This window comes from Centruroides vittatus, unplaced genomic scaffold (genome assembly GCF_030686945.1).
Source record: "Centruroides vittatus isolate TY-2023 unplaced genomic scaffold, ASM3068694v2 contig_2793, whole genome shotgun sequence".
In the NCBI taxonomy this organism is placed as follows: Eukaryota; Metazoa; Arthropoda; class Arachnida; order Scorpiones; family Buthidae; genus Centruroides; species Centruroides vittatus.
In genome coordinates this window covers 9,080-36,271 of record NW_027121772.1, presented here as the reverse complement: position 1 = coordinate 36,271, position 27,192 = coordinate 9,080, and the positions used below count along the sequence as shown (strand labels likewise).

At 31.4% G+C, this 27,192-nt stretch overlaps 1 protein-coding gene across 1 annotated transcript; it reads left to right on the top strand.

Moving 5' to 3' along the window:
- The first annotated feature begins 2,574 nt into the window (after nucleotides 1-2,574).
- LOC136972106 (solute carrier family 15 member 2-like) lies at nucleotides 2,575-19,327 on the top strand. The gene is made up of 19 exons (XM_067266660.1): nucleotides 2,575-2,671; nucleotides 3,902-4,043; nucleotides 4,123-4,206; nucleotides 4,491-4,590; nucleotides 6,738-6,828; nucleotides 9,209-9,289; nucleotides 9,500-9,582; nucleotides 12,052-12,132; nucleotides 12,204-12,293; nucleotides 13,060-13,104; nucleotides 13,320-13,441; nucleotides 14,031-14,112; nucleotides 14,738-14,848; nucleotides 15,684-15,842; nucleotides 17,025-17,161; nucleotides 17,806-17,869; nucleotides 17,936-18,064; nucleotides 18,141-18,248; nucleotides 19,188-19,327. Exons 1-19 carry the CDS (start codon nucleotides 2,575-2,577, stop codon nucleotides 19,308-19,310), a joined length of 1,929 nt encoding a protein of 642 aa, XP_067122761.1. The 3' UTR covers nucleotides 19,311-19,327.
- Nucleotides 19,328-27,192: the final 7,865 nt, after the last annotated feature.

The window sequence follows — 27,192 nt, the reverse complement described above, 5'->3', positions numbered from 1 at the left end:
TTTTATCGAAAATTTCTGAAATTTTTCACGAAAGTTTGTTTTAGGATGATTGATTCTATTAAATCGCGATGGTTAAATAAAGGTCGAGAGGGTGGAAAGATAAAAGGAGTCGTGTGTCATATCTCGAGTAGGGTCGGACTTAATGACGATTTTACTCGTTATTACCATTTACATATATTTTTAATATATATATATAACCCATTCCTGCCTTCGAAATTAAAGTTTGTTTCATTTTCTAATATTAAAAATATAAAAATTTGAAAAATAAAATATCGTAATAGATGGCGCCACACACGCAGCTTTACATGTTGCCGGGTAAGTTAAGCAACTCGTTGCTGGATTTTATTTTTATTTTATAACAATCACTAGTAAACAAATTATAATACTACGTGTTAGTACATTAAGTAATAGTAATCCTATAATGAATAGTTAATAAGAATTATAATTAACGATACTTAATAATAATTAGGCTATTCATTAACATCAATAAATATTATTAAAATACAGAAATATTTAGCGTTACTAATAAATATTTAGGTATTTATTAGTAATAACAGGTCATGTACAGAAGATAAAGAGTGATTATATTTTATTTATAAATATTCCTTGATTAGAGATTATATCAAGTGACTCGACACAAATATAAATATAAAAATGAATACAATTCTATAATAAAACTTAATAATTTCATCTCTAATTTTCAATTAGAGGTAGAAAGCATGGGTAGAAACAGACAATACGAATTTGCATTTTTCGTGTGTCTACTGTAATAAAAATAGTAATAGGCTTAAATATTTAAATACTATTTTCATTTATCTATTTCTGCGATCATATATATACTTAGATAGCCAGATAATATACGTTTGTTCGAAAAAACAAAACAAAAGAAAAATTATGAAAGAAACTTTATCAGTTTTGAACGATGAACTCGTTGTGTACACAACTCGACATGGATCAAAGTATGTGACTGTATTTGGTATATTTTACTGATTTTATTCTCAATTAATATAAACATTTTACAGAAACTCCGTTACTTCGATTCAAAAAAACAGTTTTAGAAAAAGTAAGTAAATGTAAAATCTTCAGAAAAATTCTTTTTACCTTTATGTCCTTACTCTTATAAATTTCTGTTTCTATTCTTGTCTGCCTGGACCTTATTTATTAATGGGACTTATTATTAGATAGCTGGTTGGCCGAACGGTCAAGGTAGCAATTTACAACTCTGGGGGATCCGGGATTAAATCCAGGATGGTTCAAAAAGTCCTCAGGAATTTTTCGAGGGATGGTCCGTCCGGATATGTCGGGCCTGCCCCATTGTGGTCTGACCGAACCCATAATGGGCATGCTAAAATAAGCTCTCTTAATGCCCACAGAGCGGAAAGAGTTTTAAAAAAATAGGATTTAATATACTGGTGTAGTTTCTGATTAGATATAGAGTATATCTTACTAAAAAGACCCTTTTTAAAAAAAAATAATATCTTCTTACTTCGCTAATCGGAAACTACACCAGTATAATAAGTTCTATTAACAGGCAAGGTCTTCAGAAAAATATTCTGTCATACGTGTTCTATTTGAACTCTTTACAGTATCTATGTTTTTTATTATTATTTTTTTAAATAATATATTTGTAATTATATTTATTTGAAAAAAATTTATTTTTCGAATTTTACAATATTATTTTTTTTATTTTTTATATCATATAGTTCTATAACATATAACGAGCAATTATTTATTGTGATATCGTCACAATGCCGGGTTGCGATTTTTATTCACATTTTTAATTTATTTAATTTAAAATATATGCTCTCCACCTAGAATTAGTAGTGGCTTGTCCCTGTACGTCATACTTTTTCTTTAACAATATAGTCGTGCCGGTCATCTATTAACTGCTTTCAGGGGAAGTCTTGAATTGAAATAACATAACTTCTGGTTTTGGTTTTCACTGGAAGTGCTTCTATAATTAATCCGGACCTACTTTTCCTATTTTCTCTATTTCTGCTTTTGAGTTTTATGTATCTAACTCCGTTCTCGAAATTAAAGAAGGACAAGCAGACAGACGGACAACAGTGCGAATTTGTAGGTCTACAATTTTTCCAAATTGCAGCCCAATACTGACAAACATTCCCAACAGTAGTTATGATTCATAGACCCTGAATGATCGTAGCATTATATTATTTTTACATCAGAAGAAAATGAATATAAAATTTAACAAAATACATTTTTCAGGAAAGAATTTCTTATCCAAAAGCCATTTTCTTTATTCTGATACTACCATTCGCAGATGCATATTTCTATATTTCGTTACAAAGTAAGTTACAATTTTAATATCTTACATGTATCTTATATAATATTTTTTTCTCAAATTAACAATAAATTTCGAATAATTCTATCGATTATAATTATAAAAATGTCTCCTCCGTGCATGCTTTATTCAATTAGAGTGAGCCGTATAATAATTTTCATTTATTAAGACACACATTAAATCTACATTACTTATCCAAGTGCACTCAATACGTAAGACTGTCCATACATTACATACCGCCGTATGGGTGGCTGGGGTTTCAAGTTGTTACGATGCGTTACAACTGGAGTGTTCACAGAAACGTTACGTCACATAATTTTGGAGGTAGTATGTGCGACTGCGATACAGAGCGTTACAGCGGATGGGATGGTAGTTGAAAAGTATGAAAATAGTGTTACGTAATTTAAATACGATTCCTAGTTATTGACGATTTTCGTAAACACATAGTTTACATTCAGAGTGAAGAAAAGTTAAGTAAAACAATTATTTATTGTGACATTAAGCTTCTTCTTTTAGTCTTATTTTAAACTTTAATAATACTTAAGGCAAACGTAAGAAATTTCTGTCAAATAACGAAAATGGGGCTTCTTTTTATAAAAGTAGGAGGTGGGCAGATTTAATTTAAATAAAGGTTGTAACTTGACTTTAATTAAGATTATTTACAATATGAAAATTTATTGAAGTTGTTGAATAACAATGCTAATACCAAACGGAAATACTGGGAATATACTTGAAGAAAAGATTGATCTGGAGCGGTATTCGAACCCTCAACTCATGTTTATCTTGTCAGTTACACTACCCGAACCAGCATATTTAAGTTGTTAACATATTATTTATAAACTGAATATCCTATATAAATTTAAAATTTTCAACTCTAGGAACTCTAGGATTAGCTGCAAATGTGAGATACTTAAAAGGTTTCTTTTAGATTATTTGCTGTTTCTTAAGTGATCAGACATTTTTTTTCAAAAATCAAAGATAAAATATAAATGTTATCATTCTTTCGATTTAAATACGTAAAGAAAACAGCAACGAGTTTCTCAACTTTCCCGGCGACATTTTAAATTTTGGTGGCGCCATCTGTTATATTTTATTTAAACACTTTTTATACTTTTAATAATATTATAAAATGGCAAATACCTTAATTTTGAGGGCAGAAATAAGTTTTATTAAAAAAAGAAATGTAAATTCTAATAACGAGTAAAATCGTCATTAAGTCCACCCCTACTCGAGATATGACACACGATCCCCTTTATTTCCCCACCCCGTGGACTAATCACCAAAATTTAATAACAGCATCAATGCCCCTAATAAACAAACCTCCCTACAAAATTTCAGAAATTTACGACTAAAATCACAAGAGAGGGTGGACAAAATCGTGCCACATACACACACTAACATCGATAGAAAAAAAAAATTTTCCCTCCGAATTTTTTTGCATTTCTGGATGTTTCAAGCTCTTACGAGTCCAAAAATGTGAAATGTCTTGGGGTTCATTTTCTGACCGATCGCCATACTTTCCCGGCAGTTATATATAAAAGTCGGAAAAGTAAAATAGAAAACGTAAAATTATAAAAAAGATAAGTTTTTTCTTTTCAGATATTCTTATTTTATATCTTACTCAAGAACTTTTGTATAGCGAAAACACGGGAACAAATATATATCATGCATTCTCTATGATTACATTTTTTCTTACCTTGTTTGGTGCAATATTGGCTGACACTTTTTTAGGGAAATTCAGGTAAAAGTAAAACAAAATACTTAAATTTATATAAATTGGAAGGGCAAGAGATTAGTAACACAGTACATTTGTTTTTTAGAACAGTATTATACGGATTCATTTTGGATGTAATTGGGTGCATAATCATTTCTTTGTCTTCTGTGCCAAATTTTCTTCCAATGAGGTAAGTTTTGAAAGAGAATTATTTTTATAAGTAAAATTAGAAAGAATTTATTCATATAAATTAAATATTTTATTGTAACTTACAATTTATATACATAACAAACTGTGTTGAGGTCTAACATTACCCTATTAACCCTGAATGCACATAATCTGTGGGATTGAGAATGATTAAACTATTATATGTATTATAAAATTGAATTTAATATAATAAACAAAAGATATACTGTATATAAAAGACGAACTAAAATTTAGGTAAACTAAAGACGTTTTTTTACTTTTATGTAGATCTCTAACTATAATTAGTTTAGTTGTGATAGCCTTTGGAATAGGAGGAACGAGACCCTGCATACCATCTTTCGGAGGAGATCAGTTTAAAACAAATCAGGTAAAATTTTTATATATGTATTATTTAAAGTTAATATAAATCGTGCAAAAATGGCGTTTCATATTATTGGTTAAGTAATAGCACATACTGTAAGATATTTTATTGTATGTTCAATGCTATGAGCTGACATTTATCTAAGATGTCATAGAAGGCACGTGTAAAGTCATATTGTGAAATAGAAGACAGATCCAAGTTTTACCAAATAGAAGTTTGGTAACATAACCATAGAAGAAACAATTGCCGTATTTTTACAACCAAACACAGTTTTAAGCTACATTATTTTGAGGCTAAAATTAAGCTAATGATTAATTAAGTAAATTGTAGTACAGGATTTGGCTGAAACTAAGGATTCATCCGATGGCTACAGAAATATAAAGTTTTAAGTGCTCTTTAGACTTTAACATTTCAACATAGAATTCATTTGTATAATTTGACCAAATAGAATATTGAAAATTACTGTTGTCGTTTCACTGTTAGCCATAATATCGTAAAGCTTAAAATGTTTGGAAGCAGATAATTTACCGCGTAGTGAGTGGCCATGCACTCACTCTAAGCTTAAGGGATGACAAAAATTCTTCATCGTTTAAACTTAAAAAGTCGATTTAATAAATACACAATATACGTAAATACAAAATTTTCACAAAGATAAAATCTTTGCTTTCGTTTCTCTTCGGTCGTTTTACACCACTTTTACTTAAAAGATTTGTTACATCTCAGAAAATGGCGAAGTAAAAAGAACCAACAAGAGTGATTGCATTTTTGTGTTGTGCGCAAGATACTCTGTGACGCAGTAAATTTTGCACGTAAGGCAAGTAGAAACTATTACTAATACAGAAAATGTAGAAGTCAAAATTCTCATTGACCAAAACGCAATTAGACAATGGAACAGTGGCAACAAGTCATAAAACTTTGTTCTTTCTGATATGATTTAGGTACAGTCACTTACGGTGGCATAGGAAAGCTTTATTTGGAGGGTAACACAATGAATTACAGTGAATATGAAACTGTTATTAGGTGTCAAAGTCGTCAACACAGCCAGAGATGCGTTTGAATTGGAGCCATATATTTTCTAAAAAGATTCGACATCCTACCACACATCTAGATGTGTGGTAGGATGTCGATAACAGTGTTCAATAATTTTAAAATATTAAAGGATTTCGTGAACTTTCACGGATGTCAAAGATAAAAAACTGCCTTGAACAGAACGGGAGCTGGAAAAATCATTTCAATAAGTATCATTTTAAAATAAGTCGCGATTTATTCGAAGTGTAACTGACAGCATGCCAAAGGTAATCCATGCTTTTATTAGACGCCACATAATTTTAATGAACACAATATGTACAGTGCATTAATACATCCGTATCAAATTTTTTTCATAAATATGTTATCCAAAAAATTTTTATTAACTCTTCATATCTATCATAACTTAATAAATTGCAGTAAACAGAATATTGTTCTTCTAGTTTTGCTCTATATTTATCACTACTTATCGCTAATACGTTATCCCTATCACAGATTAAATAGATCATAATTATAATACCTTTTATGAGTATTATACAGCAATCCAAATTAAGTTCTGTATGCTGACGTTTTTGTACATATTGTAATGATTTCCGCGGAAAAAGAATTTAGTTCCAAAATTCACTTATAACGAACTTATGGCGCTGCGAGTGGCAAAAAAAGCGCACTCTTTTCATTAATTAGACAACAAATTTTCGCTAAATTTACAAGACCGTCCATGCACACGCATGAAAATCGCTTCCGATCTGCACTAATACGAATCATATTTCACATGCTGTAGACATTTGTTTTACAGCAAAAAATTGACTGCAATATATGTGCTACTGCAAGTGCTCTTATTTCTTGCCACTTAAAAAATAGAATTAATTGAATTTATTCTATGCGATCATTAGTTCTTATCATAATTCAACTATTAAGTATATGGTAAGAAAACTGCATATTATTGCATGCCTCCTAATTATAAAAAGTTAATTTTTATAGATCATTACTTTTGTTCTTTTCAACAGAAATTTAATTTCTGTATATTTCACATAAAAATGATTAGGTTATGTAGTTTTTGTATTTGTACAGTTTCATTGTAAGTTCATTGTATCCTTAAAATAATAGAAATATTTGCATAATTTCAGATAACAGAATTACGAAGATTTTTCTCTTTTTACGTTATAAGCTGTAGAATGGGAATGTTAACTTCGTCTTTTTTAATTCCTTTCTTAAGAGGTAAAACTGTTAATTAAATTATAAAATTAATACATTGATTTTATAATTTTTGACTCGTATACTAATCGTTGATTTGTCTTTTTAATTATGTACAATTTGCTGTATTAGATATTACAAAGAAAATTAGCTAAACATCAAGTTCAAACCAACGGTTACTTTTACACATTTCGGTCTTCCTAAGTTATACATTTGACGTTTATATTCGTACATGATGCCGCTGATACACCTCTGTGGCTCAACAAAGAAATAAACGTTTTGTAGAGTTTCGTAAACTTGTTACTTAAACTAAACATTCGGCAGCAACTACTGGCATTTTAGCTGGGTTTGTGAGGTCCACCATCGAAAGCAAGCAAAAGAAGAAACGTTTTGGTAAAAGAATTTGGCTTCTTATCAGCCATAGTACAGGAAAGCATTGCAAGGAAGGTATGCAAAGAGAACGGTTTAGTCAAAACGGTTTAAAACATTGCAAGCAGTTATATCATAATTTTCACAGAAGTAATTAAAGGAGTGATTAAAAGATAATGGATCCTTGCTCCAGCTACAGAGAATGAAAAAATTATCGGAACACTTTACATTTCCGCACTGTTAAATCCTAATCTTGAATCAGAAGTCGAGAAAGTGTTTAAAAGTAGAATGGATATTTCATTAACGGCCTTGAAAAAATTTGGTTTTGCACAGAACAAACTTAATGAAATTAAAATATGCAGATGGGAAAAATTAATCGTGAACAACGGTCAAACAATATTTACTGCTAGCCATTAAAATTTCTACACCATAAACGCAACAAACGCAATATTTGCACGAAAGGTACCCAGCACCTGTCGATTTAATTGTCTTTATCCCGTTATACTGTATGTGTGCAATAACCATGATTCTGCTTTTTACTTTCCTTCTTGGTGTAGCAATCTTAATGGCCAGCGGTGTATTTTTGCAATTGAATGTCCAGATTACCAAGAAATATACAGTCAAGAATTTGCTGGAGAAAATGTTTTCACATTTAGAAAAACACATCCAAACACCATATTGCGGTTGATCTAAATATGATCAACCGCAAATCTCTTAGTAGCACTGTACCGTTTTAAAGTGCTATTGAATGTTGCAAGATGTATCTACCGGATGTTTTAAACACAGTTGATATTCGAAATGTTGCAATATTTGAATTTTTCCACCTGGTGCTACAGGAGTGCATCACGAAAGCAGTTTGAATGTAAGAAAACAACTGAATTGAAAGACCGGAATAAGTGAAAATCTCATAAATTTTTACCTGTTACTGTATGTTACTATCGAAGCAACATTATAATGTTCACTGTTGAATGAAAATATTTATATAAATTAACCTTGGTACACAAGACAAATAATCCAGTAGTCGGTTTAGAATATTTAATAAAATCTGACTAATGTTTGTATTGTTATGAAATATATCTTTACTAGCAGGTAGGCCGGCGTTGCTCGGGCAAAAGTAACGATAGCGAAGATTAAGATTATCACGTTATAGTCAACCTTACCCGTTTTCACAGAATGCAAGAATTGGGTCCCTCTGTTTTCGGACTAATTAGAGAATTTTTAGATGGGTCTAAAAATATGTTCGATTTCCCGTAAAAACGAAAAACACTGCATCTGCGTCTTGTACGTCGCTTTCTCTTAACAATTCCATTGTTACGTAACACTTCCATTGTTGACACTTCCATTGTTACTTGACACATCCATTGTTACTTAACATTTCCATTGTTACTTAATCTTGTCCCTCTCCCCGTGGGGATATATTTCGAAAAATCTCTTCTTAGTGTGCGTTCTGGTGACGTACCCTAACTGTGTACCAAATTTTAACTTTCAACTCCTATCCGTTTGGGCTCTGCGCTGATTTTTATTATTATAAACTTGTCTCCATAATGTACATAGAAGGCTTAATCTTGTCCCTCTCCCCCGTGGGGAGGAATTTCGAAAAATCTCTTCTTAGTGTGCGTTCTCGTGACGTACCCTAGCTGTGTACCAAATTTCAACCTTCAACTTCTAACCGTTTGGGCTCTGCGCTGATTATTATTATTATTATTATTATCAACTCGTCTCGATTGTATATACAGATTCAGAATATTCACGAAAATTCATATTTTTCAGGACATATATACCTAGTTAGTTATAGTTAATTTTAGTTATTATTTAATAAACTTACTTAAGGATGCATAAAACAATTTTATAACATTTATTTTTAGGTTTCTTTTTGCGTATTTTGTTCTTTTAAATGAAATAATCTACAATTAAAAAATGTGGATAAATAACAAATTTAAAAGTTAGAAGAAAATAAAAACAGGAAAGAAGTTGTATGTTAAACATTAATTTTTTCATTATTATTAATATATATATTTTAATATTTTGTATTCAGCCAAAGTTCACTGTTTTGGAGAAACGACTTGTTATCCTTTAGCCTTTGGATTTAATTTGATTATATTAGCATTAGCATTAGGTGAGTAATTACATTCGTAAGCGAAGATACGCATTAAAGTTCTATTTTATTTATAATGAAATGCTATTTTAAAACATGGCTATTTGTAGGTGAAAGTAATTAAAATATTTAAAATCTAAAAATATTAACACAGCATAATCAAGGAACCACATTAGTTTAAATGAATGTATAAAGTAATCATTTGAATAATTTATATCATTTTCTTTTCAGTTTGTTTTCTGATTGGACATCCTACGTATAAAATGAATCCTCCTTCTGGCACCGTACTATCTAAGGGAGTTAAATGCACATTAGTAAGTACCGTATATCTTTTTGCAGTTAGTGGAATAAATTTACGTTTTAGAATAAAATCAATAAACTAAATCCAAACAATAATAATATTACGTGTAAAACTTATTTAGAAAATTGTTAATTTTGGAATCTCTTTGTGTTCGTTCTCAATCTAGGGAGAAGTGGAAACTGTAGAGAGATTGAGTAATTTTGGAATCTCTGTTCATTTTGTTAAACATAAAGAACAGAATGAACATAGATTCTGTTGTGAGATTGTAATAGAACTGTTGTGAGATTGAATGAACACTGTTGTATGTTCATTTAATTGTTTGAATGAACATGCAAATGTTACAATTCAAAACATACAGATTACAATTCAATTCAACTGTGAGATTGAGGAAACAGTAGAGTTTAGAGTGGAAACAGTTATGAGAGTAGTGGTGGAAACAGTTGCGGGAGTAGAGGAAAGTTATGAGAGTAGAAGTGAAAACTGTTTTCCTCTACTCTCCGATAATTCAAACTCGATGATGAATTTCCAACCGTCTAAACAGTGGGAGGAAAATGGTTGCATTGCAGTGTTTGAATTATAAGATGACAGGAGGAAATTCTTTGGGTGATGAGAGGACTGTTTTCTAGTAGCATGTTGGGGCTTTCAATCTCTTGTGGTTTGAAGTCGATTCTTTCTTATCTGGTGGCTCGATGAAGATGAGATACTATTTGTTTCTTCCAGTAAAATCTTGGTTGTCCGTCTCTCTATCCACTTGTAAATATGCTAATCACAATTTATCGATTCACATTTCCACAAAGAAAAAAATTGGTTTAATGATTAGTTCCATTTTGAAACTACGGTGCTATTTAATAAAACTGCAGAATTTATTTATGGTTATTAAGAAAATTAATATCTGATGGCTTTTTAAGCTGATTACGCTTGTGACTTCCAACTGAACACATGGATTTTGTTGTATATTATCTGTGAAGGAGATTAAAAGTGTCAACTTTATAATTTATTCTATTATTCTCCTTAAACGCTATAAAAAGAAAGACTTTGCTACGTAAGTTTCTTGTCTTCAGTAAAATCGTCTGGAGAATATTAAATACATACAACTAGAAGAATGTGTGAGACTTGTTATTTCGAATAAAGGAGAAACCTTTTGCATGTCAGATTGATTAATATTCAATCGAGAAGCTGTTATAATATCTGGTTTACAGTACTCTCAAAGCTTTTCTGAACGGACTCTCTAAAAAAACTATATACAAAAAAGGTGTATTCAGGCGCATGAGTGTATTGAGGCCTTTATGTCTGATATAAAAGATGGTATTCTTTATCTGTAGTCTGAAATCTCAGGGAAAGATGCATATCATAATGAAGACGAATTCATTAGGTTATGAGGAGATTATTCCAAGCGGGAGTTAAAGGCCATTGTCCGAGAAGGAATTCTCTTCTGATGAAGAAAATAACAGGGCTTCAATGAGTCAATGAACATGGCCAGACGGTTTGAAGAAGATTCTGAAGACTGTCAAAATTTAATCTGTCTATCTGAAATGGAAAAGTATGTATTAGGTGATGGCAAGGCAAAGAATATTATCCTGATTGTGTTCTCAAATTAAACATCCTGGGGCTGTGTTTCTTAATAAGGAGTTGACCGACTACGTTTTTTGGAAGTTTCAGTGAATAAACAATTAGACACAGGTTTCCTGAATTGATTTCTACTGCTCACAATTTCTGATCGCCTTTAGAAATTGGTGAGTGCATCTTTTAATATGTTTTTTCCCAAGCCACAGAACTAAAACGAAAATCGCCACAAATTTTGCCTACTACTAGTTTAATATTGTTATTACTTTGAATTTTTCTAAAGATGTCTGCGTAGGTAAAATATTGATCTTCCAGCAGTCTATTAGGACACATGGACAGTAAGCAGCTGATTGGAACATTATAGAAAATTCTCATGATTAAATAGAGAAGCCTCATATACGTTGCAGATTCAGGAAGCACTCAAATGTCTGGTACAATAATTTGTCGTTTTGTCAATGCATTGGCGTGTTAGTCCCGTTTACTAGACGCTGTATACGTAAAAATAATTTTTTTGTATGTGTTTTACATAAATGTAGGCATTGAGCTTGCTATCTTTTGACTACTCCATTGTATTATGTCTCACAATCAGGTATATTCTTCGATATTGCATGGCATCCACTTCACAACAGTAATGAAAAATGCAGCACTTCTATTTCTACCTTTTACTTTTTCTGTATTAAGTTCGTACTTGCTGCAGTATATTGAATATTCATTACAAAACTGGAAACAGTTGTATTCTTAATACGTAAATAAGAGCTTGTGCAAAATGTTTTTACACATTACACGTGTTCTACATGCCATTCAGTAAACATACGTTTAAAATACAATAAAATTTTTGAATACTGTACATAACAAAAACATAATTTATAGCATTTGTATCATGATATTGTAATTATCTTGGATTGTTTTCCTTTTACAGCATGCAGTCGTAAGGAAGATTAGATTGAGGAAACTGGTAATCAAGGAGCATTGGTTGGATTATGCGGATGATAAATTCGATGTGAGTTATTTTTCTTACAAATTCAATTCTTCTGTTCAATATATAATTATTCTTCACAATTTATATTTCAGGCGCAATTAATCTTCGATATTAAAATACTACTTCGAGTTGTATTGATATATCTACTCCTACCGATGATTTTGGCTCTTTTCTTTTTAAGAGTAATTTTTTTATAAAAAGTATATATTATATTATAAAAACAGGCAAAATGATTAGTAAAATGAAGCTCATTTTTATTAAGTCGTTTACACGTGATGTATTAAAAGTTTAGAGTTTTCTATGGAAGAAACTACTGGGGCAAATCTCAATCAAATTTCATATACTGGAGACTGGGGCTAAATAAAAAGTTTTATATTCTTTTATTCTTGTTATGTTTTACTTTTCAATTGTTTTGAATAACAGCATGTTTCAGCTTTCTAAAACAATAAGTAGTTAAGAAAATGGATGTATTTTATTCCACGAAACAATGAAGGGTGTAAGTGATGCAGCAAGCCCATGGAACGAGGCAAATTGCATCATTTTGTGGAATGTTTAATAAATATTTATTCATTTTCGTTGTACAATCAGTAGTAGATAATTGTTTTGCTTTACAATTTACTCGAACACTCGGTAGATGACTAGTTCTTGAGTACCTGTCACCTACCGAAAAATATTGAGTAATTCTATACGACTCTTTTATTTCAAAATTGATTAGAAAACGTACTTAATACGCATCTTAAGGAAACGGTAGCGCCAAAGTTGCCCTAGTTGATGAATTTTGAAGTGAAATTACTTCTAGAAAATCGAAACTAAGGACAGTATATGTAAACCAAATGTGATTGCTGATTTTACAAGTAGTTCTTTCTACTCAGAGCTCACAACACCTATTGTTTGATTATATATATTTTCATTAGATTCTCATTACACATATATTTTTGTTTCCTTAAGTTTTCTAGTTTTATACTGCAAGCAACCAAGCTAGACAATCGAGTTGTAAGTAATTTAAAAAATTATGCTACTTTTATTACATTTAAATATTAACAGAATAATTCTGTAGTGGATAAATGTCGTTATTTAATTGTACTTATTGAAAACGTTTTATATACATATTTCTAAGTGGTGTTTTAAATTCTGATCAATACAAATATATTATTAAAGTAATTTATTACATCCAGCAAATTAATAACATTGATTATCTACTCTTTTAGTTAGGATTCGAGATTGAAGCGGATCAAATTCAAGTACTAGTTCCATTGTTAAGCATTTCATTAATCCCTGTTCTCGAGTACATCGTATATCCTATCTTCAATAAATGTAACTTGTTAACAAGGTAAAGGAGCAATTTTTTTAAAAACTAATTTTGATTATTTACTTGATATTCAGTGAATCGTGCTAATGTGACCACTAAAAGGACTAGCGCAAAGTGGTCACCTTACACAGGTGATCACATTAAGCAGATTTCAATGTATTACACAAAATCTTGAAAAGTAACAAACATTATAAGGGGTCAGTTTTCTATATGAGGATCAATGGAAGAAAAAGATTGGAAAATCCTGATGTGTACAATATAAGAAGTCAAGGTTGTGTCTGGTTTATACCTACAATAATTACTTTGTTTTAGTTTAAAACATTCAAAATGAAATATATGAATTAAAACTTCATTTATTATTAAGATGTTGTATATTGAGAAATTAAAATGTACATATTCATAAAAATACCCTACAAATACATTTGTTTTAAGATGTTTCCGCTCCTACCAGTTTTTAGAATCCTTTTCCGCATCCTTTACATAGTCTAAATGTAAATTTAGGAATCAATCCGGTTATTGGTTACTATTACGAGTGGTCTAAGTACGGGAATTTTAATTTGACCACCCAGTTTAATGTATTAAATAACTTTTAATTTAATTTCATTATTAGTTCCTTGCAGAAAATCATCGTGGGAGGCAGTTTAATGGCATTATCATATTTAATTGCAGCTTATCTACAATTGTCATTAGAGGTATGATATTTCTTTCACTCACTTTCTTTTCCTTGTACCTTCAATAAAATTTATTTAGTAATTTTTAGGAAAATATACTCAATAAGACGTAGTCTTTTATATAGGGACATGCATTTCGTGCATTATTGCCTTTCTTCAGTCCAATTTCTTAAGAAGTTCCAATTTAAATCACATTCAACGCAATGTCATGTATTGAAAGCGAAGTAAAATTGTAAACAAACACGTATTGTGACATTGTCAAAATAACGGGCGGCAATTTTTTAGATGTCGATGCACAATGCTCTTGATTTTAGTAGTCTCGCCCCTGTTTATTATACTTTTCCTGTTAACAAGAGTGCCGTACATGTATACATGTCATCTATCTAATTCTCTTCTGGAGAAAATTTTTAAATTGAAACAACGTAACTTCCGGTACAAACCGGAAGTTCATATAGAGTTAATCAGGATCTCTGGCTCCTAAACTTTCCATTTCTGGTCTCGACTTTCATCTATCAAATTCTTAAATTTATTCTAAAATAAATTTAATAAATTTATAGTATATTTATGATTAATAAACTTTTAATAAACTTTAGTTTATAGAAAGCTTATTTATTAAATACATAAATAAAAATTAATATTTTTTCAGAATTATCTATTAAATTGTGATGCCACGTATCGCCTTACTATTGTAAATTACACTCCGTGTGACATAAGTGTAGGAACTCCAATCAATTCATTGGCTACGAATGATAATCAGGTAATTTTTTAACTGTAACGATCAATAACTAAATATAGATAACTAAAAGCATTTTGCAACGTTTAAACCGAAAATTTTTTTCATACCAATATTTATAATCACCGGAATAGAATAAATACTGTATCGTGTGAGAAATAATCCTTCAAGGTATTAATAGGCAAAGAGTTCAGATTAATTGTAAATTTCTCAAGGAAAACAATTACTAGTCAATGCTAGTTTTTTTGATAGAACAATATTCAAATTATACCTGGTAAACTTTAAGGAAATATAGCACCAAAATCGACTCGGATTTTAGAATTTATACTTTTGGATAAAGATAATTAATTCAGCTGCAGTCGTTCAGATAAGAGTAGGAAGAGTACAAAAGAATACATTAAAATTAATATTCTCAACATATTCTGTACATTAAAGAGTACATTAGAACGAATATTCCAATGTACGCTTTAATGTAACGACATAAAAATACATTAGAATGACTATGTCGTTACATTAGTACGTAGCTACAATGTAATAATCGTGTCGTATAAATGTCGTAATGTCGTAAAAGTGTATTCATTTAATATCTTCTGAAGCAGCTTAAAGCATTTTTTATGTGGTTACATTAAAGCTGCTTTTTGATCTAACGACATATAAAATGCTTTAAGCTGCTCGATGTTTTGCAACAAGGTACATTTAACCGTGTATTTCGCATTCAAAGCTACATAAAATACTATATATGTGACTATATATACAGTAAATTCGGTAAATAATTTTCAAATAAAGTTATAAAATGAAAGCAGTTGTAATGAATAAATATTCTCTTTTAACAGAAATTCAATTTTTTAAATATATTTAGATTATAGAAAAGATTACTGAAGATGATTTCGTTCGTGGTTTAAATATAATTGCCACCAACTGTACGCTACGGGAAGAAAAAATAAATTTCTATTTATATACCAACACCTCAGAAACAACAGTTATTTTCAATATTCGTGGAATTAATCCAACTATAAATGTAAATATGATTATTTTCTCAATTACTTAAAATATTACGTTTAAGAAACTCGCTACTTTAAGATATCATAGCATGTAGATGATACGAAGGCAGGCATTGGCAGTTATAATGAATGAAATTTTGCATATTTTCCTTAAAAGTAATAATTAATTTAAAATATGTTGTAAATTCAGACAGAAAGATTAATGGATGAATTTTAATGATTTATATATATAATTTATTTCATAGTAAAACCGAGTTAATCGTCAACTCCAAGGTGGCTTTGCGCAGCAGACCGTTACTGCGTTTATTCCAAAACAAAATAACATTACACCAGAAAAGCAATTCATATATTTTGCAGAGAAGTTCCAAATTGAGAGAAATCACAATTCTATAAGGAATTGTGCATAAATAGACAGGCAATATTCCCCATCCACTAGGACATTTATGTACAATTCTGTAAGGAATTGTGCTTTAATAGCTTTAAAATAGAACTTAGAATCGTCAAGCAAAGAGTATATTGACACAAAGAATTTTTTTGTTTCCTCAAAATCTGTCTAAATTATTCTATCATTTTATTTATGAAATTAATTGAAATGAATCTATATATATTATTTATTGCAATTATTAATTGCGTCATCGTCACAATGCCGGGTTACAAATTTTAATCAAATTCTTAATTTATTCAATTTAAAATATATGCTCTCCATCTCAAATTTGTAGTGTCTTTCCCCTGTATATCATACTGATAACAAGAGTCGTGCCGGTTGTCTATGTAACATCATATAGGAGAAAATTTTGAGTTGAATTCACCTGACTTCCGGTCCAGACCTGAAGTTCATATTTAGTTAATCGGGGCCTTCTATCCCTAAGGTTTCCATATCTGGTCTTGAATTTCATTTATCTAGTACCGTTCTCGATATTAAGGACGTTCAGACGGACAAACAGCGGATAACAATGGGAATTTATACGTCTACACTTTTTTCAAATTGCAGCCCAATTAAATATACTTGAACTTCATACGACTCAACCAGATATTCTGTCTTTTATTCCATTATTTCAAGGTAGATAACAATCCTGAAAACCTAGAGTTTACTGTTGTGAAATTAGTTATGGAGTTAGTTGTAAAATTTCGAATTAATATAATTAAATTTTGCATTCTAATTTTATTAGACTAACTGTTTTTTTAATAATACTTTAAAGACGAAAGTTTTACCTGTACCTCAAATCAATATTAAATACGGGTTGAACGTATCTTTGGATAATTCATCTTTTCTGTTAAAAAGTAAGACATCAATAAGAAATTCTCACATGACAGACAGGTATACAGACGTTATGAAGTAAGTTTAAATATTATTTTCCAGACTTTCAACAATTCAAATCAGCTTATTTATGACCGATTTCTTGGATAGTGTATATATTTTTACGTAAATTTGACGTCGCTCTTCAAAATTTCTCATTGTAAAATTAAAGTAATGACGTCAAATTGACGTAAAATTGTACATTATTACAATTGATATGTACAGTAGAGCGTCGATAAGTGAAACGTCGGTAAGTGGAATGGCCGGAAAGTGGAACGATTTTCAGTCGGACTGTGTCGTGCTGAATCGAATGTTTTTGATACTAAATTTACTTCTAAAGTATAATTTTCATGTTTTTTATATTCTTTAATATATTTATTTTGTTTGTACAAAATGCAGAAATAATTTTTAACGATACGATAGCCTCGATGATTATTATAAAAATTTTCGTTAGGCTTAAAATCGACGAAAATTCAACACGAAGCGACACGCAACGGAGAAAAATTTGAACATCGGACAGGTTAATGTATTTTTTCGTACAAAGTCGGAAACTGGAACAAATCATTAACTGGAAGGACCCCAGTTTCCAATTGGTTCCACTTATCGACGCTCTACTGTATATTACTAGTATTACATATTAATAATAATATCTTGAGTTTATTAATGTCTTTTCTTATATACAGCATTAGTATTAAAAGTGGAAATATCTGCAAAGTTGTAGTATTTGAAGATCAAAGTGGAATGTTGGTAATAAAACTTTTAGTAATAATGAAAAATTTCAGAATAAAAAATGCCGTGTTTTATTTGTAATAGAAATGGCAACACGAAGATTTATTACAATGCAATTCTTTATCCATCTTGCTTCAAATACCTCAATACACTTTACTAGCAGCAGGAGAGGCAATGTTCTACATTAGTGCTATGGAATTTGGATATACTGAAGTAATATAAATGGTTTTTTAATATCATACATTTAAAAAATTAACCTGAAATTTCCATAACATTTAACTACTCGTAGGCTCCAACCAGTATGAAATCCATTATTCAATCATGTTTTTTCCTTGATTCGGCGTTGGCGAATTTCATAATTCTCATTGTTCAGCAAATGAAATTCTTAGGTAAAGAGGTAAGTTTGTTTGGTTTTTGTTATTTTGATAGGAAACTTGTCGATTCTATGATACGAAAACCATAATTTAAAATAAGAATTTTTTATCTAAGACATTTTATGCCATGTAATTTATAAATTTATAAAAACATAATTAAAATAAAACTAATATTTGTGGAAATCTGAGTGTTCTATCTCCCTTGTAAGATAAAATAGTGGTTTCCTGTACTTAGAATGCAATTTGAAAAAATTATAGACAAATTTCCACTGTCATCCATCTTGCTGTCTGTCCACCCTTAATCTCAAGAGCTATTTTAGATAGATGAACTTTGAGACGAGATATCGAAAAGGTAGGAGAAGGAGACTCTGGCTAACTGTATATAAACTTTCAATCGCAAATAGAAGTCATGTAAATCGAATTTAAAATTTTTTCCTTGAATGGATCGTCTTCTTTTAGTAGTAAAAATAATTCATTATTAATGAATTTCTAATGAATCACCATTACAATTCAATAAGAACGAGAAATTATTTATTGTGACAGCGATATAATGACAATGCATAATGCTTTTGATTTTAGTAGTGTCTCGCTCCTGTACATCATACTTTTCCTGTTAACAAGAGACTCGTGCCAGTAATCTATCTAACTCTGTTCAGAAAATTTAAAATTTAAATAACGTGACTTTCGATCTTAATCCTAAGCTCGTACATAGTAATTCGGGGCCATTTTCCTAAAAGATTTCCATATATGGTCTTGACATTAATCTGTATAACTCCCTCCTCGAGATTAAGCATGGACAGACACAGGTTTGTATTTTAATTAATATATAAATAATTAAAGTTTGTCTTTTAATTTATAATCCTATCAAACATAACTTACTTAAACATAATAGTAGTTATATAATGAATATCTTTGATGATTATTTAATAAATATATATTAATTTATATTTATTTCTTTGCAGTCTCATAAATTATTTATTTATTTCGGACTGGCTATGTTAGATATTATGGTCTTGATACTTGTAGCTTATAAATATAAATATAGAAACAACGTTATACGATCTGAAACTCCGTCAACGAATTAAAACATTGTAAATTAATATTCTATCACTGTACTTCATTTCATAAGTAACCATTTAAACTGTTTTCGAACCGAAAATTTAATTATAAATAATTTATAAAATTTTATTGTTGTTTATTTTGGATTATTTTACATGAATAAAAGTTTTGTTAATAGTATTCATTACAATTCTATTTTTAGTAAGTTGTTTACAATGTTTGAAAGTATTATTTTAATAATTCCGCGATTTTAAAAATATTTCTCTATCTAATTAAAGTATATACAACGTATGGACACAGTTTATTTGGCATTCGTTTTTATTCATTCACAAAATCAGCGATTTTCTTCTTTGGGGTTAGACTTACTTTGGTATATTTGGTTACGAAAACGCGACACGCGAGCGATCTGTCGAAGAGGGGATGCATCCCGAAAAGACATTTATGGGAAGCTAGCTCCAATTTAAGTATTACTAACGTGAAGAAAACCCGGAAAACTCCACGTAGCCAGCCTGTTGGCCATACCCAGGGGCGGATCTACATAGGGACTAATAGGCTTAAGGGTCCAAGTGTCAAGGGCCACAAAAATTTAATTAACATAACTACTTTTTACTATACTAAAAATTTAATATTAATAATAACGATAATGCTAATTTATAGTATTACTTGTATTAACAAAAAATGGGGTCCCATTGGACTTCAATAAGCCCTAGGCCCCGAAAAACCTAGATCCGCTCCTGGCCAAACCCAAACCCACAACTAACTGACTACCGGTGTTCGGTGGTTTTATGCACTCGGCTACTGAAGGACACTTTTTAGAATTGAGAAAATACCGTTCAAAAATGAAAAAACCCGAGTCGTTAAATGTGGAAAATTAAATACATATAGACTAGGGTTTCTCAAACGAGTTTTTTTAACCGGGGAAATTCCGCAAATTTCTTAAAAATTCACTTTTTTCTTATTTTGTGTTAAAGTTGAGGAAATTTTGCAAATAGAAAGTATAATTAACTCATAAACTGTCAAAATAAATTTGTATTTATTAATTTTAAACCTACTTATTAGTTTTTTAAATTTTTCCTCGTTATGGCATGTTAAATTTGGTCAATAATCAATGCGTAGCTTATTTGTGGCAGGACTCTGAAAATTCATTACTTGTAATATCTGGAATAATTGTGCTTATGCTGTTTTAGTTTTAACCATGCCCAGTAGCTTCAATAACTGCGTAACGCCAGGTTGTGCAAATTGGGCAAGGATACAAACGAGTACGAAGTCTGCAAGTATGAAGTTTTTCGGTACTTATGGGTTAAGAGGACGCCAGTCAGAAATTGCGATCAAAATCCCATTTTTTGAATGAAATTATTTACATAACAATAGAATAGTAAATTTAACTCAAAAATTACTGTTTAAGTTGTAAAAATGAAAAAACAGCAAGAAGGATGATTATTGATATCACGTCTCTGATTCCAGCAAACAGAAGAAACAGTGAGGACGCACGTTCTAACCTAACCCAACCTAATCTATTCTAATAATTTGGTTGATAATAATTATGATAGTTTATTAGAATAGGTTAGGTTAGGTTAGAACGTGCGTCTCCACTGTTTCTTCTGTTTGCTGGAATCAGAGACGAGCCGCCATTTTGGCACCGTAGGTAACATTAACCGTTATCTGTAATCGTAAGAAGTAAGCAGTTTTTGAAATTTGTTAAATATTAAAACTAAGCATTTGTAAATCGTTAATTTGTTGTTTGATTTAACAATTGTTTTAAATTTGAAAAATAAAAACTTGCATTATTCGGTAAAATCGCAATTTCCGACTGGCATCCTCTTAACCCATAAGTACCAGTTTTTGTTCATAAATCTAATTATTAAAGACAAACGAACTGTCGAATTATCGGTCTACAAGCTTAATACCGCTATTAAAGCAGCCAAGGTAGACAAATCAAGAATACTAGAGAGCAAAAGAAGTACTACAATCTCGAAAAAGAAATCCTCCATGCTATAGGTGAAAAAACATATAACATCTGTTTTCTCTTAAATACATTAAACACGATTCCAATCACATGAATTGAATTGGAAAGGGCATTCTTGGTAGCAGGCTTTTCATTAGTTAAATAAGAACCAGATCGAGTGATTGGAGTATTGACCATCTTTGCTTTTTATAATCTTATTATAAAATTTTCCAATAATTTTTTGTATTGTGTTTTATTTAAAAACAAAAATTACTTTTTAAGTTAGAAAGTTTATCTAAGTTCATTTTTTAAAAATTTTCAACTCAATTCAAAGCATTTTTTCGTTGTGTGTGTTGTTGTTGTTGTATGCAAGTTTCCAGCAAACTTTAATAAATTTTTTCTATTAGTGAACATTTCTACGTAATTCAGAGATAATTTTTAATATATATCTTACACTGCATTATTAATATGATTTTGGAGGTTGCAGAACGTATTAAATTACTTTAAAAAATAAAAAAATAATTATATCATTTGATTTCAAGATATTTTGTATATCTTAAAAGTAATTAATTTTGTCCCGGGATTTCCCGGGATCCCGGGAAACAGTTCACTTTTATGCCGGAATCCCGGGACAAGCAAAAGACCGGGAAACGAGAAACCCTTAGACTTTTCACCAGTGGCGTAGCGTGGGTGTCAGCCGCCAGGGGCGGAGGAAAATTTCGCCGCCCCCTTATTTAGGTATTTTTACAAGATATTATTATTTATTATGAAATTTTGACGCCCCCTATAAGTGCCGCCCGGGGCGGGCCGCCCCTGCCGCCCCCACTACGCTACGCCACTGCTTTTCACAGAGTAACACTTTCGATTGCACGCAGACAAGTGCTATGTGCTACCTGTTGCAGTAATTAAATGAATATTATATAAGATATATTATTTTTATGATATTTTTAAATAAGGATTATAGTTAATTTATTATTTCGTTACATTTTCGCCAATGGATGGCACTAAGTGTAAATCAGCAAATCGAATGTAGATAGAAATCAATTGATTTACAGAAATTCAATAGTTATTTTGAGATGGGATTACGAAATTATCTAAGTTATCTAAGTATGTTAACATAACTGCCGAATTTTGTAGCAATTGATCGAACGGCCTAGAAATGTATAGCGAACAAACAAAAAAACATCTTCATTATTACTTATTATAAAATGACTCAACTTTCAGAGTAAATATGGGTTTTTCATAAAAATAATTCAAAAATTGAATACGTATTTTAGTAAAGATAAAATCGTAGAAGTCAAACAAACAGTATTGCTGGTAAGTGATTCTTATTTCACACTTCATTTTTTCCGATGCTTCAAGTTCTTGTAGTATATAATTCTGAATCATTTTCTAAAGGACACATTTATTTTGTGATAGTGGGAAATATTCTTTGCCGTTTGATGCAGCAATTGATTCGGCACGAAATTTACCTCGTAGGGAATATTCAAACATTTTTCGAAAAAGCATATGAATGATTAAATAATAAAATATAAAAAATGTGGAAAAAGTAAATCAAATACAAGAACGTAGTAATTAATTAATATCTGCGTAAATGTTATTTCATTAATTTGCTGCTGTAAATTGGAAAGCGGAAATTGTTTTTCATGCATGATTAAGAATGTACTTTTGAAAATGTATGTTTTAAAAATCAAAAGACATTAAAACTTCTTTTACGCTTTCTGATTAATGACCAAATGCAAGTATTTAATTTTCAGAAGCAAGATATAAATGTACAATACAATAGAAGAAAATAAATGAATGAATGGAAGGAGAAAGCAAATTTGCAAACACTTACATTTTACCTTTTCCTACATTTAGTTCAGAGTACTTTAAAACCCTGCGTTAGGAGCGCGGGGTGCAGGTGCACTCCAAACATTTTTAAACGCGTGTATTTTTTCATGTAATGAATGCTCAAAAATGATGCCCTCAGTACCTTCCTTTAAAGTACTGAAGATCGCACTGAAAATGTTAAAAATTTCAGGGAAAAAAACTTTTTACAAAAAAAAACAGAGCAAAATGCATGGGGTCTCCTGCACCCCGCGCGCCTAACGGAGGAAGTTTTTTTAGCGCGACCATTGGAGGGGGTGGACCCGAGTTAGTGTACTGAAAAAACGGTCATTGCCTGATATCGAATCAGTCATAATACAAATGACGAATAAGAGCATAGAAGGCGTGTAAATAAGATTTTTAAGGCCAATAAACGGAAAAAAGTGTTCCATAGACTTAGCATTGAAAGTTTGAAAAGTGGCGTTTTTGGAAATATTTATTGCTAAATTGTCTTGAAAACATGTTTATTTGTCTAAATAACGTCAAACAATTTTTCGCTACCAAATTAGAAGTAAAAAAAACGATTAAAACAAACGATTTTATCGCGACTGTTTACATAAGTCAAAGTGGTAGTCTGCGGGAGCGTGGCATTTCGCGGGAAGTTTGCCGACAATTGTTTTTACTGGTGAATCTAATAACAGACAAAGAAAGTAACCAATTACAGTAAAAAAGAAAGTTAACTATCGATGTTATCTGGCAATAATCCGCCTTTTTCTCTCTAGTCGCTGTAGAGTTTTGGGGGGTGTACTTTTAGAAATACTGAAATATTTTTGGCCCGGGGTTTGTGACAAAGCATTTAATGATTAGAACAGTTAAAAAACACATACGGGAATACGATTCAACGATTAGATAACAACAGACTTGTTTACAGTTTGAAAAATAGACTTTTGAATCCTGTGTGAATCGTCTTTGTAAGCCAAGTAATGAAATTGGTAGACGTTCCAACAACATACATTTGTATGCTGTTGAAACGTCTACCAATTTCATTACTTGGCTTGCAAAGACGGTTCACACAGGATTAATATTCACAGCATCCACACCTACTACGTTAAGAAGCATAGACTTTTGAAGTTGACGATTTTTTCCTGAAAAATTCGCGAAACGTAATACTTTTTTGTTTTCGTTATAAATAAACAAAAATGATATATTTTAAGTAGTATTGTTGATTAGTACATCAGAAACACAATCCCACTAACGTCAAAAACGAAAAAATCGCGAAAAAAATTTTGATTTTTACAGTAACAACTTTAAACGCGTGGGGTGTAAATTCACCTCGTGCGCCTAACCGTGTGCAGTCCCCCCGGGCGCCTCATGCAGGGTTAAGCAAATCCCAAACAGCAGAGTTGAACTGGAAGTTTAGCGAGTATAACACGTGCAGTTTTATGTACTTTGTCATTATTAGTTCACAATATATTGCAGTAAATAGCGTTGAAAAATCCTAGGGATGAATACCCTGGGTATGGCAGAACCATGAAAGTAAACTTGTACGTGTTTTTCACAATGTTTTTTAGGTTACCAAAAAGTATCAATTATACTTACAGAAGGTTTTTTAATACATTTAAAAGCATTTTCTTTCAGTAATCTCAACGTTTTAAAAGATACAGTATATAAACAAGTCATTGTATTGTAATACAGCAGTATTTACTGCAAACAAAATATCAATGCTTCATACAGAAACCTAAAGCACGTATGATACTAATGTAATTTTTGACTAGATACACAACATTCTCCGGAAAATCTGCTTATCTGTTGAACCAAAGTTTAATAGACTTGGTTCAACTATCAAATTTCTAATCTTTTAACTTAAGTTTGTACAGAAAGTAATTCTAAATTTTTGCATTTAGATTGATAAAACATTATGAAAGCGAAACTTAAGAATTCAAGTAAATATTTCACGAAATTTCATTAAATTTTATAAACAGAAAACTATATGAAATTTGATAAATAACGTGACGTGATTCACGACAACAATTATGCAACGAGATTTTTCGCTAATTGTTAATGAATCAATAATTCAAACTCCATTGTTGTTTCTTTCAATTAAAACGCCGTTTTAAATAAGTCAGATAAGTCGTTTAATTAATATAATATTTATGCATATTAATAATTAAATAAAGTGCGCTTTTACTCTTAATGTTAGCAATAAATTAAACTGTTAACCTATTATTTACCGCTATAGTTATAAGGGCTTATGATGTAGAATAAGTCGCCAGCTACCTTCGCCGATGCCGGCAAGCCATCTTATTATACACAGTACATTACTTCCTGCATCACGTGCTGGGTGCCTTTCGACTTAAGCACCAGCACGTGTTTGCTGTTCTGTGTGCTACAAAATAATAATAGGCGTGCGAATTTTCCACCCTGTTTTGTTATAACGAACTTTCATAACGGAAAAGCCGTTAGGATCGGCCGTTAGAAACGACCGTGAGAAGATCCGTTGTGTTTCAAATCGACGACAGACAGACGATTGGCCGGCGGGAAGTGACCGTTGTCGGCCGTTGTGGAAACTTTCAAGTTTGATTGGCGGACAATTCGAACGTTGAGACTATTTAAGCCGTAGTTTCGGCGGGAACGGAGGTGGTATCGTATTGAGTTCGTATCGTGAGCTCGTATCGTGAGTTCGGATCGGGACCGGATCGGATCGGAGGAGGATCGTCGTTATCGAAGTGTTAACTAACTCTCTCGTTGGACGCCACAGAAATCTGGGGAAAGTAACTCCAGTGTTTTAGTACGAACTTGTTCCTGACTCGGAGGTTTTGTTAATTACAAGTCTGTTTGGTCGTAAGGAGTTTCTTTCGACGAACGTGTACGGGAATAGTCGGTTGGCGTGGGATTAGTGTTTGTGCTTATTTAATTGTGACTCTAATTTGGATTATTTTGTACATTTACTGTAAATATAAAATTTGTGTTTTTCGTCAAACCGACTTAGTGGTAATTTTGAACATTACTACGTGTTTGCTGTTCTGTGTGCTACAAAATAATAATAATTTCCTACTATATATTTTCAATTATGTATTTTAATCTATATATATAATCGAGACGTGTTGATAATAATAATAATAATAATAATAATAATCTCTCCCGGGGTCACCACCTGGTCGTGGTGGGAGAGCCCAGTAAGTTTACTGATCCATAGGGCAATGCAGGCTGGAGCACAAGCTCCTGGTAGGGACACCCATGCCAGTAAGGTCTATGGGGAGAAATGAAGCTAAGAGTGACCACACCCACATTCTGTGGAGATATTTATTATGGTGATAACTAGATCAAAGTGTGATACGGGCTCGGACGTCGCCCGGGTTAACAAGGTCCGCGTTCGTGAGTTAGGCAGAGGCTCACGTTCGAAAAATAGGCCACAGTCTCCCTTGGTTACCGGTGGCGAAAGCAGCACCGGCCCAAGCATGGCTACTGCAATGCCCTCAACAGATGTGAGGAACCAACCCAGCCTTGGTGTTTCTGTGGCAATGCATCCACAGACCACAAAGGCTGGAAAACCACGCCAACGGATGAAATGGACAGTAGAAATGAACGAGTTTATCATCCGTACTTACTACACAATCACAAAACTTGAAACAAACATGACAGCATACAGACAACAACTACACCATAGATTCACACAACAGTATCCTCATCTCACTGTCACCGAACAAAGGGTTGTTGATCAAAAAAGAACAATTATACACAACAACCTTATTCCACAAACAACACTTGAACTTATCAAACAACAGGTTGCTGATCAAATACATCAACAGACAGAAACATCTAACATTAAAGAAGATGATGTAACCTGTCAGGATAATCCAGCAACAAGCATTGATAATAACACACATACAACAATTACCACTAATGATACTACAGACACTTCCTCGTCAATCACTGATAACATAGACATGGATTTAGTTAATACGCTCTCACTTATATTTCAGGAAACACTCACTAAATATACAGGCACAGATCCCACACAACGACCACGAATACCAAAAATCAACACGTCAAAGGAAGTAGGAAAAACACTAAATTATGTAAACACTCACTTACTACCACACTACATTCATTCAATTTCTACACTCGCAGACATTCATACATTAGTTTATGCT

Bases quoted from the DNA above. Each gene is read 5' to 3' on its own strand.
- LOC136972106 (XM_067266660.1), top strand. From the start codon at position 2,575: ATGCGTTACAACTGGAGTGTTCACAGAAACGTTACGTCACATAATTTT. The intron at 13,442-14,030 runs GTAAAGGAGCAA...TTTCATTATTAG, and splicing joins AAATGTAACTTGTTAACAAG to TTCCTTGCAGAAAATCATCG. The intron at 18,249-19,187 runs GTAAGTTTGTTT...ATTTCTTTGCAG, and splicing joins TGAAATTCTTAGGTAAAGAG to TCTCATAAATTATTTATTTA.